The sequence below is a fragment of the Toxoplasma gondii genome, chromosome VIIb, assembly GCF_000006565.2.
Source record: "Toxoplasma gondii ME49 chromosome VIIb, whole genome shotgun sequence".
In the NCBI taxonomy this organism is placed as follows: domain Eukaryota; phylum Apicomplexa; class Conoidasida; order Eucoccidiorida; family Sarcocystidae; genus Toxoplasma; species Toxoplasma gondii.
The window spans coordinates 2,572,668-2,584,287 of NC_031475.1; the positions used below are offsets into that span (position 1 = coordinate 2,572,668).

The 11,620-nt window shown below is 49.7% G+C and overlaps 1 protein-coding gene across 1 annotated transcript; it reads left to right on the forward strand.

The window, feature by feature from the left end:
• Positions 1–1,575: 1,575 nt before the first annotated feature.
• On the forward strand, positions 1,576–10,293 carry TGME49_259965 (Bardet-Biedl syndrome 5, putative; the record flags this gene model as incomplete). The annotated part of the gene is made up of 12 exons (XM_018781224.1): positions 1,576–1,714; positions 2,411–2,542; positions 3,222–3,420; positions 3,912–3,993; positions 4,648–4,710; positions 5,326–5,391; positions 5,930–6,128; positions 6,555–7,084; positions 7,684–7,746; positions 8,645–9,202; positions 9,689–9,757; positions 10,243–10,293. The coding sequence occupies 12 exons, from the start codon at positions 1,576–1,578 to the stop codon at positions 10,291–10,293; spliced, it is 2,151 nt and encodes a 716-aa protein (XP_018637059.1).
• Between the last annotated feature and the right edge of the window lie 1,327 nt (positions 10,294–11,620).

Below are 11,620 nucleotides of genomic sequence, written 5' to 3' on the forward strand. Positions count from 1 at the left end.
CGTACAAGAAATATCGTCAGCTCTTAAGTCGAAATCAACCTACAGTTGGTGACATTCCGAGCGTCGTCATGTGACAGTTTTCCTAAGTGGTTACACGACTTTTCCAACGTTTAAGGGATTAGGAAATATTACTAGTGCTCTCGTCGGTACCTATCATCGGCGCAGATACAACGTTACATGTTTTCGTCGCCCCCTGGCCCTGTAACTACTGCCATCTAATTCAACCAAGTGTGAAGGCAGGCACGAATCACCCTTAAATCAAAACCAACACGACGGACGACTTAGGTAGAATATGCTTTTGGGGGGCGGCTTGGGACGATGGATTCCGTATGACAACGCGCCTAAGCTTGCTCCGTCTGTATGAATCTCTGTATGTTCTGCCTTTGCCGTCCCACACAAGGTTCAAGAATAGCTCGTCAGTTTAGCCCCTCTAGAGTAGCTCAACATCTGTTGATTTGACAGCTCTACTGACATGGAACATGCCTTCCGTCCGTTTGGAGAAAAATCGTGAGTTCCCGCGAGCCACAACCCGCTGTTTTTGGCAGACGTGCGCGCCGTGATCTTTCGTGCTTGTCTTGAAAGTCAGAAGACGAAATCTGTGAACACTAATTTCTCTGTAAACTGCGCAAACGTCCGGAACACAAAGTTGTCCACGGTGTCCACGACGTTTATAGGATCGGCAGTCCTATGTGAGTGTGTGCGCGTCCAACATGCCATAAAACCAAAACGTCGATGTTTTTGGAAACTCGTTGCCGGCAATGCCCCGTAAGAAACATGAGCTTTTTTGGGAAAGCACAAGCCGTTTCAGTTCAGATCACAGATGCAACCGTCTTGCATGATGCCTGTCTCTAAAATACAGTCCACCCAAAGACGAACCTCGGATCTTTCGCAGAGTTGATAACTCAAATCACTCGTATTTTCGATGTTTTGTTAGAGTTTTCGGAGGGAAACGACCCACCAAGGAAGCCTCGCGTGTACGATCTCCTCCATTGTTTTGTGTTTTCAATGTTTCAACGTTTGATACGAGCCATCTGTTGTAGGTTATTCCCGGTTACTCTCGAGTTCACAAAGATGTCGCCCTGGGAAAAATCGTAACCAGTAAATTCCAAATCGCAAGCGATTTGGAATTGTGTTTCTCTTTCCCATCGTCTCTCCAAACTACATACTTGCTCTAGCTGGTTCGGCTGCTTCCTTCTTTTCTCCTTATGGTGTCTATCTCTTTTGCATGGCAAACTACGAATGGACTGTCTTGAAGTTTTCTGACCACATTAAACGAAACAGAGCACCAAATTGCAATCCAGTGCGAGCTTTCTTTCACCCCGTCTACGATTTGTCGGAATCTGCAACATTGCCTTTGATTGTTCCAAGGAACTCGGCGCTGGGGGCTATCTTTGACTGCTGCCCGCTTTTCGACGAAGCCTAACTTCCATTGCGGGAGACGTTCTGAGCACACGTGCCACCACGACACGCTGTCTCCTGCATTCCAGTGGTTTCAGCTTTCAACTTCCTGTCCACTTGGCGGAATAGTTGCGGTGTTTAGCGGGGTGGCCTCCAACTTCCTGCACTTTGGGAAAGATGGGGGCCTGTATGTCCGCGATAGAAAGCTTGTGGCAATCCTCGTTGGACGGTGGAAACTCTCCAGGAGGCGGCCCACTATGGCAAGATCGACAGATCAGATGGGATCAGCCGAAACAACGATTACTCCTCCGACCCGGTGGGTGCCCATATTCTTCTAACTTCTACCGGAAACTTAAATCATATCAATCCACCTGGATCGGCAACGCACACATTGCATTCTCGCGCAGTTTTCAAGCCAGGGTTTATCTCTGTTGATGTTTGACAAGGCCAAAGAGAATCACTTATTCAACTGTACATCTGTAGAGGCATTTTGTGAAACGCCAGTTGCCTACTCACCTGCAACGGTCCAAACGAAAACGACGAGCTGACTCTAAAAAATACCCAGAGAGAACTGCGTACTACCAGAAGCAACCGTCACTGCACAAGATTGAAGCTAGATCCAAACAGGGCCGCAGAGAACGCCGGAGACCTGTTCTCCGAAAGCCTCTTCAATTTAAAGTCTTCACTAAGTTCAAAAGGAGCACTGCCCGTCGCAATCTAGACTCCCAAGATGTCCCGGGATTTTCGTTTCGCGACCCTTTAATTCTTTTACAGCCTCACTCATTCAGATACCTCGCTCTGTCACTCCCGGTTCTAACTGGAGGCCATATCACACAGTCGCTAGGTTATGCAGCCTCCTAGCGTTACGACGCAGAGCATGAAGGACGAAATATCATGAGTCCATGAGGGAGGCAGTCAGTTCACCGAGAAATTTCCCACGTTTCGGTTGCACGTAGACAGCGAGCGGGATAGTGGTGTACCTCTCCAATCACTCACATTGTGGTTTCTTCAGGCGAAGTTCTGCGGAAACAGTTCGACAAAGTAGAGGACACAAAAGGAGACAATGGAATTGGTGTTCTCCAGATCACCAATCTACGTGTCATATGGTACTGTCTCTATGTACCGAGACTCAACATTAGTATCGGTAAGTTTTCCTCGCGCGTGACGATCCAAATACTCACCGTCTTACTGCACTGCTCGCATGTGCGTCCATCTACATTCTGCTACAGACACTACATACACCAACACACGCCTAGTCGAACGACGACACGCATTCGTGTATGTTTCAAGTTCTATCATTGCGCAAAACGGAGGATCAGCTACTAGCGAACGAGCACCAATCCAGCGATTCAGCAGGTGTACCGCGCGATTGCTTTGTTACCTTCCCCCGTCTCCTTCACGCTGAATACAAAATTGAATTGTTCCGTATTTCCCCGTCTACTAACACAGCTCCTCTACCCTGCTATGGCAAGCAGCTAAGCCGGCTTCTCATCTGTATCTATTCCTCACGCGGCTTTTTCCTTTGGTGTGGACATTGTGTTGTCAGTAGTACATTAAAAAAACTGCAGCACGGTTCTCATCCGCTTTTTTCCACGCTCATGTGACTGTTTCGGTTGTGTAGCATCTATTCACGGACGGTGTTGCTGTTTGTGTGCCCCGCTGCTGCACCCGCCCTCTCCTCTGTTTACTCTTGACGTCGCTACAGAGTATTGAATCTCTCCCGCTGCAGGCGCTGTCCTTGCCTTTCATTCTCCCCGAATCCTTTTTATTTTCCATACTCTGTTTTTCCCTCTCCTTATCTTATCCTTTTCCTCTTTCTCCAGGCCTCCATTGTGTGACATATCTCCACTACAGCATGGCAGAAAGCAGCACATTTGGGAAGGCACGTGCTCTTCACCTGATGTCTCGTTTCAACTCAACGCGGTTTGAGTTTTCCTTCGCAATTCGCGCAGACCATGCCTACATTTTGTTCAAAGAAATGGAAGATGCAATTCAGTCCTACCGAGCTACAATTATCTACAAGTCCGTCTTGGCCCGAAACCATTACAGTGCTTCTTCGTACTGCTGCTCAGGATGTGGTTCAAGGCTACTGATGATGCCGTAACTTAGTTTTAGACCTAGATATCTACACACGTGTATGTATGAGAGTTGAATGGCGAAAGATCGTTTCCACTAGCGGGGATCTTCGCGCTAGCAGCAGGTGTTGTTTGTACACTCGGGACATGGCAGAGATAAGGCAGGCAACTCGTGGTGAGCTCAAGGCGCTGGAGCAAACAAACTCTTCCGCACGTCCGTGCACTCTTGGCACCCAATGTTCACAAACACGTTAGCCAGTAACCCAGCAAAAGAGACGTACTTCGCGCACGATCTCAACTGAGTTTCTTCCGCCTGCAAAACAGCCAGTCCATACGTGTACGCGCATGCGTGTCAACACGAATGGTTGTTGCTCACACACAGGTGTATTGCTTTTTGGAGAAGTGTACAACCGATGTATTGCGGAGACACATGTGCAGGGATCTTCTCCTTCGAGATGGTCGAGTGGTGACGGACGCGGGCGAGATTGAAATTCTCGAAGGCGAGCGAATTGTGAAATTTGTGAGCACTGTTCCTTCCGAGAAGAATCGTCCTAACAAAGCAACGAGCAGATTCTCTCAGCCATCGTTCATGGACACTGGCTGCCTCCCACCCTCGTACCGATATCTATACACACATGAATTCACACATACGTATGCATATGCATACACCCTGAAGTTTCTTTCCCGCCTACCTGTTGATTTATTTAGGCAATTCGCTTCAGCCTCAGTTGAAATGCTTTGCGTCGCTTTAGATACCCTCGAACATCTTGTCGTTTAGCGCCATTTCCCGAACCCCTTCATTGCTCTTGACTCCCCGATAAGATTTTCTCATTTCTTCCCACATCTCCACGACCGCTGCACGACTGCCAATTGCTCTGGCTAGAAAGAAGAAAGCCGGTTGAGATTGTGGTGTGAGATAAAACACGAGTAACGAACTCTTCATGTGAACGGGGTTATGCGAGCGGTCTCTCGTTTCTGTGGAGGAAGGCACGTTTGCCACCGGTATGATAACACCTTGTTGGCCATGGCAGACAGACCAAAGGATTGATCGGCCATGTAAATGCTTGTTTCTGAACTTCATTGTCGGGTGCTTCTTTTCACAAGTTATCTAGTTCGCGCGTCCGCTTTCTTGTACAGGCTTTAGCCTGCTTTTTTCCCCCCGCTCCATTTGTAGGTTGAAAGCTGTCACAGTCTCACCGAGAACTCCGCGTACCCAGGCAAAATGTATGTAACCAACGTAAGTCCAGTCGCATCCAGAAGACCTTTCTCTCAGTCCGAAAGGTGCCAACGTCGCTTCGTCAGGAGTCTGCAATATCCAACGAAAGAGACTAGGAAACAAAGCCTTCAAGAGTTTACACACAAGAAGTGCAAACCGAATACACCTGCTGCACTGCAGAGCTCGACTCGCATCGTCTGATACATGTTCTTGCAAAGCTACCTCGTTTTCATGTTTAGGCTCAGGAGAGGACGTGTCACTTTTCTGTTCTCGAAAGGAATATAAACCGTTATCGACTATGTCTGAGAAATCACACAAACGGTTTTTCAGTTCTTTCGGGGGCGGTGAAATCCCCCCTTCACCTTGTTTCGCGTAGTCCTTTCTCGTATTTCCTTTCTTCCGTTGAGGCGTTGTTTTCAACACATTTACAGTCGCTCTCTTGCGCTGGTATGATGCTGTGCCTCTGTTTGATGTCGGCATCAGAACCACACTTTTCTCTGAAGGCAACGCTGTCCAGCGATTGACAGAGAGCGCTCCATTGGAACGTCACTGATTTGCGTTTTTAAAGTCCAAAATGGTTACAGAAATATCGCGTTCTGCTTCTCCTGAGGCTTGTCGTTCGCCTTTGTGTTTCAGTATCGCATTTTGTGGGTGTCGAATCAGACCCCCTTCATGAACATCAGCCTGCCTTATGTTCAGATGGTGAGCACCTCGACACAAATAGTTGTAACAGAAAAGAGAAGCTGAGAGAAAGACGCTTTACCAGGGGTCACAGGGGAATATCTTACAGCAAACACGATAAGAGAGTTTCCGGGAGAAGTGAGTTTCAACGATTTTCTTTCTTTCCTGTATTCACGGACGAGCAGCTCAATTCAATCAATTTCCATCGTACTGCGAGTCACCATCGCCGAGGCAGGATTATTAATAATTAGAGAATTCCAACATAGCACCGAATAGCACCGACTATACCATGGCGTAAATGAATAAACTACTACTGTAGATGCACAGGTGAACATGATTAACTCTTGCAAATTGCACAAGAAACAATTGTATTTATCTGTGCAGCGAGCTTGACTCGCGGTTAAATATGTTTTTCTGCTTTTTATTATGAGCGGTAGTGGCAGTCAAGAAGGATGCACCTTACACATGGCAGACTGGTTCTTGCCTTATACCTTATTACTGGTGTGGTTCCGTGCTCATGCAAAACTAACGTTGTTCCTTTTCGTGGGTTTCTATACAGAAACACGTCCTGTCACGATACAGTCAGCATGGAACAGCAATGGTGGTTGAGAGCCAGCCGACAGCAGGCGGCTATTGTCTGGCGTTTCGCATTCAACCTGTGGCATCGGATTCAGCGAAACAGCACGAGCGAGAACCTTCGTTGTCACCTCATCAACAGCTTAGTGCACTGATTTCCACAGTAAACAAATGCTTTCACGGTAAGACGTTTTACACTGAAATCGGCAAAACGTATAATGTATGCCTCTGGATGCCCACAGAATCAGAATCGATGTTGACACGATACACTGTCTCCAGATGGCGCAGGGTCATATAATTCTGTGTTTACATGTGCGAATATGATTGTAACGAGTCCACCTGTGCAACTAAATAAAGCCATATCTCTAGCACAGGGACAGTAGGATGCTACCTCTGTCGCTCTCGTTCCCCTTGTCCCTCTTTTGCGGCTCTCTTCGTTTCGCCTTCCTCCCTACTTTGGCAAGTGTTGTTTTCTCCTCCTCCCTTGAATTCCTCGTTATATCCCTTTCCTCAACTCAGGACGAATCTTCTGCGTCTTTCTCTTTGTCTCCCATGCCCTTCATTGGTCTCGCTTTGCTAATTTGTTTCTCTTCTCGCACCCGCCGCAGATATCCGCGCTTGTCCGTGCTTCGGTCCAGTAGACGATGACAGAAAGACGGAGCAAGACAACTTTGTGATTGTCGTTTCGGGAGGCCCGGCAGCGCCCGCCGTGCCTTCAGCTGTACCTACACCTCCGTCAGCGATTGTCGACAACGCCGCCTTGCCAGTGTCGCGTCAAGCGCCTCCTGGCGCCTCTCACATGCTGGAAAGCGATGTTCCGGTTCTGCTTTCAACGGATGTAGGGACATCCGTGCCGGAGCGTGGAGCCGCGGGAAGAGAACACCTGCTCGAAGAGCTCCGCGGGGAGCCCGGTGAGCATGAAAGGCGCCAACTCGATTCAGGTGTACGTTTCGGTTCAGGGCGAAGTGGGTGCGAGGTAGAGCAGCCCCAAGAAGAACGGGAAAGGAGACGGTGTCTGTTAGAGGCCGACGTCGCTCCGGAGTCGATGGAGAGGGAAATGGAAGAAGTCGTCGATCGATCGCGGAACCTTCCAGTTGAGCAAGAGACACAACGCACAACACCAGCTCCTCCTGACGAGGTGCGCTGCCCTGCCTCTTCTTCGTTCTGTCAAGAGCTCTTCGTTTTCTGCAATCGATTCTCACCTTCCTCGTCATTTTCGACGGCCCTCCGTCGCTCTCTGCCTGTCGCGTTTGGTAATTCGCCTTGTGGTTTCGTCCGCTTCTTTAGGATACATGAAAACGTTCCGTACACGCCTACCGACAATGCCGCTGCAGTCCTTGGTGTTGTCGAAACTTCAAAGGTGCACATGGGTTGGCCTGTCTTTTGAGTGCGCCCTCTCTCTTATTGCTTTGTGCTTCCATCGTTCTGCCTTTTCCCGCAGTCTTTTTCGTTGCCACTTCACGTGTTTCTGTTTTCACCATTCCTACGCACTGACCGCCTTGGAAGTGCCCATTCAGAGTCTTTCAGGGCAGGTGTGTCTTGCCTCGTTCCTTTCTTCTGGCAGTGTTCTTCTGCTTGCCGAGGTGTGCAGTATTTCCTACGGACTGTAACACCACAGCTAGCTATTCATATCGTGCCAGAGAGGCCGTTTCTAGCACTGTGTGCGGTCTTTAAAGTGATTCCGCTTTTCCCCACCCTTCTTTATGTAGCTGACTGTCCCTCTCTCGTCTTCGTCAGCCCTGCGTCGAGCCTCAACTCACAGAACTCCTCGTCGGGGAGGGACCTGGAATGCCTGAGCTGGTAAGGACGGCATTTTCTTTCATCTGTTTCATGTGACTTCACTTTCTTCTGTGAGCATACTTTCTTTCGCTTTCCCCCACCAGCCCTGACAAACAATCCATCGACATCTTCTAATGGTATCTTTGAAACAACTTGCGTGTGGTACGCTGCGTAATGTTTGTTCCGCTCTTCTTGGGTTGCAAGAGAGACGAGGCTGGAATCGCGGAAACCAAAGAAGTTCCCCAGTGCCCGAAAACTCAGAGTATTTTGGAGACTCTTCCTTCATCGATCTAGGTTAATATGAGGCCCTGTTCGTGTTTGGCTGACGGCTAAGGTGACCCGTTCCCTGCTTGAGTCCATTTCAGTGTTGCTTGTTTCCACAGGCTCCCTGATACCAGGTTCCCCATGCGAGTGCCTTTTGCACCGGTTTCGAATTCTTTAATGCGGACAGTTTTCGTTTTGTCTGTGTTTTGGCGAGCAGGCCAACCGGTCTTCCTACACAATAAAGGTATTTCCTTTGGACACGTGACAGTGTAATGTGGGGAGCACAGGAAGCGCTGCACATATCGACAAAAAGTGGGGGTATCATTCTCGCCGTCTCTCGTCTTCCACTGTGTCATTGATGGAGATGAAGCTAGCGAGGAGTACACTCTCTAAGTAGATATTGTCTCTGGACGAAGGATCCGCGATCAGGAACTGCATAACTCAAGTCGGAGAAACAGAGACAGCGACCTTCGTTGGTACGTGCCGTTCGCGTCTCTTCTGTCTCGTCGCTGCAGCAGTACGTTTTTACACTCTGTCCCATTTCAGTCCTTGTTCCACCTTTCATGCTTTTTCGCTTTCATGATTTCGTCCCGACTTGCTTCTTTCGCGGCCTCTGTGGTATTGACATCCCCTCTGTGTTTCCCTTCGCGCTCAGGCCCCTGGCGGGTTTCCTGCCCCGCCGGGGGGGCCTTCTCGCCCGGTCCGCAGTATGGGCAGATTCCCTTTTTCATCGTTTTCTTCTCCGTCTAACGCCCCGTCAGCGAGCAGTCAGGCGCGTGCAGGCCCTGCACCGTCTCCGCCCTCATCCTCTCTCGCAGTGCCCCTCCCTGAAGGAGACACGTGCAACATCTCTTCCTCGTCTCCACGCCTCAGGACTCCAGGCCTAAGTCCCCGCGCCCGCGGCGGCACTGTTCCCGCCATTTTCCCGGCGTCGCCATCCCAGGGGCGCGAAGCGCCTTCGTCGGGCCCAGAGGAGACGGCGGGTCCCGAGACCTCTGAGGTTCGGCGTGGCGTTGCGACGGACGGGCCCTCACCGACCCCCGCCGATGGCGCCTCCGCCTCGGGTCTCGCCGTCCCTCTGGATCTAACGAAGAAGGACCAAAGAGCCGACCCTCTTGCCCCAAGTGCCCGGACTCTCGCTCTCCTTTCCCCCTCGAGTGCAAAATACATGACTGCCCCGAAATGTGTTATTTGTCTGTCATCTCCGGACGAAGTAGGGAACCATCCACGGATGTGCGAAGTCCGCTCATAACCTGCAGAACCTTACAGTCTCTGAGGTTCCTGATTTCCATGCTCAAAGATGTTTTTTGTTCCCTGCGTGCTCCGGCACTTCTATGTCTCTGTCAGATTCCTGCATTTGAAGACATCGTCCGTTTGAGTCGCGCTGTTTGTCGGAAACGCGCCTTGTTTGTGGTTATGTCCTTATCTCTCGCTACATCTCTGTCTGCGTCGCTTTCTGCTTCTCTAGCTGAGTTGTTTTGTGCCTCTGTCATTTGCAGGCTTTCTGTGCTCCCGTGTCCTCACGTATGATGCACGATTGGGGTGGTTCTTGAGCAGCGGCAGTCTCAAAACCTGGTTTTGGTCTCCTTGCGTCTCCGGGTTTTCTTCGACACTTTTCTAGTGCAGAGGTGTCCGTGCGTCTTTTATTTCCCCTTCTCTCCCACCAGAATTTGCTGTTAAATTTTGTGTGGGTTCTCAGGCTGCTTTCGATCCGTGCGGCCACGTGTGCACGTGCATGCGTTGCGCCTTTCAGATCGAAAATTGTCCAGTGAGTAATGACCGCCTTTCTATTCCACTACACGCTTACTTTGCCCACACTCAGACCCAGTGATTCCGAAACTCGTGTTCCAACCTTCTCGTTTCTCTGGAGAGAATTGTGTTACAAGGGGCTATCTCAGGCCAGAAGGGGCTGTAACTCTTCGTGGGAGAGACCACCAGAGGACCTGTGCTTGTGGGGAACTCGTATAAAAACGAAACGATACAACCAGTTTGGTGCAGGCTTTTTGGTAGACACGAAAGTCGTGCGACCGGCCAGAGATTGTTAGTCACTCAGACCGAGACGGGGCTAACAGTGTAGAGGTGGTCCTTCCTTCGTAAATAACGCGTTTGCGAGTGTCTAAAAAGAAAAGGTAATTTCCATATCGAACTTCAGCAGCTTCACCGGACTGACTCTGGCGCGAAGCTGAGAGCTAAAGCCACTGAAGTTGAATGCGTCTTTGGCCTGCGCCTTTGTTTCCACTTTGTCTCGTGCAGATTTGCCGGTCCCAGATTCTGAAGGTATTGAGAATCTACTTGACCGCTTGAATCAACGGCATACGAAAAGGTTATGTCAGCAGATTAGTGGAAAAACAATTGTCGAGTAGAGCTTGCTAGCTGCCGCGTTTCTTTCTTCCCGCTTTGAAGGCCGTGAGAAGTTACTCACCCGCCTCAACAGTAATACAGCAGGAAACTGTAGACCTATCCCGAATCATGAGATGAGCGGAAAGAAAAAGCTGCCACGCCGCCTTCTGTCTTTACCTTCGTTTCGCTGACGCATTTCGACGGGTTACAAGTTGCTAGTTAAGTTTAACCGTTCACTCCTGTCGCAGGTTTTGAAGGAAACACGGATTTTGTTGACCACTTGAAGAGGCAGTTTGATGTCATTGAGGCACCAAGGCGGGGAGGTGACAAACGGTCGGCTAGAGAAAGGAGAACATCTCCTTCTGCGCCACTCGTGTTTGCCGTGGTACTCTCGTTTCCGTCCTCAGGTATTTCAATTGTGGGGAATTTCGTACTGTGTTCCCCATGCTTTGCGTCTCTTTCTCGCTCCGCCATGTCACTTTCCTGGCAATAGTTTCTTCTCACGTTCTTCTTACTTGCTGAGCGCTTCCCTGGTATCGACCATCTCTCGGACACAGACGTATCACACACATATCGTCACATTTCTTCCACATGCTACATTTTAACCGCTTGGCGGTGGCCAGTTTCCTGGATTCCTGCGTTAAGATGTTGGTTTTGTTCAGTGGCGCCGAACACAGGCAATGGGTTCTGCTGTGCCTCTGGGCAGATGGACACTTGCCATTTGTTCCGGCACAGTTTCACAAAATTACGAGCTCGCGGGCGTCTACAATTTTCTACATGTAGAAATCCCATACACGGGCAGAAGCGTGTGCGTAGTGTCTGCTCAGGCGAGGATTCAAACGTGAAAACGCACAATGTTTCCGTAGACAACTGTTGTCTAGTGCTCCAATGTTTCGCTGTGATTGTTCACAACGGCGCCCAGACTTTCACCGATGCAATTGCCTCTGCCGGTTTGCCAGCTGACGGGAACCAGGCGAAGGTAAAGATGTGTGGCAGAGAATACAACAACGGCAGTCGACACAGTAATAGGTTATGTGAATCTATCGTATGAACGAACGTGGGCACAAAGAAAGGCGCACCCTTACCTGTGGAGGGCCTATCAAAAGGAGGCTGGCGCCTCTGTTAAAATGACATCATTGTGGAAACAAACAACTGAGAATGTCTCTACCGACGGAATACATCAACCGCTCTATATGACGCCTTCCGAAGAGCCGCTTGTGGCGGCGCTGTACGGCGGATATGACAAATTCTACGAGTTGGACTACTGGTTTCGATGGTGATAGTATCAGTT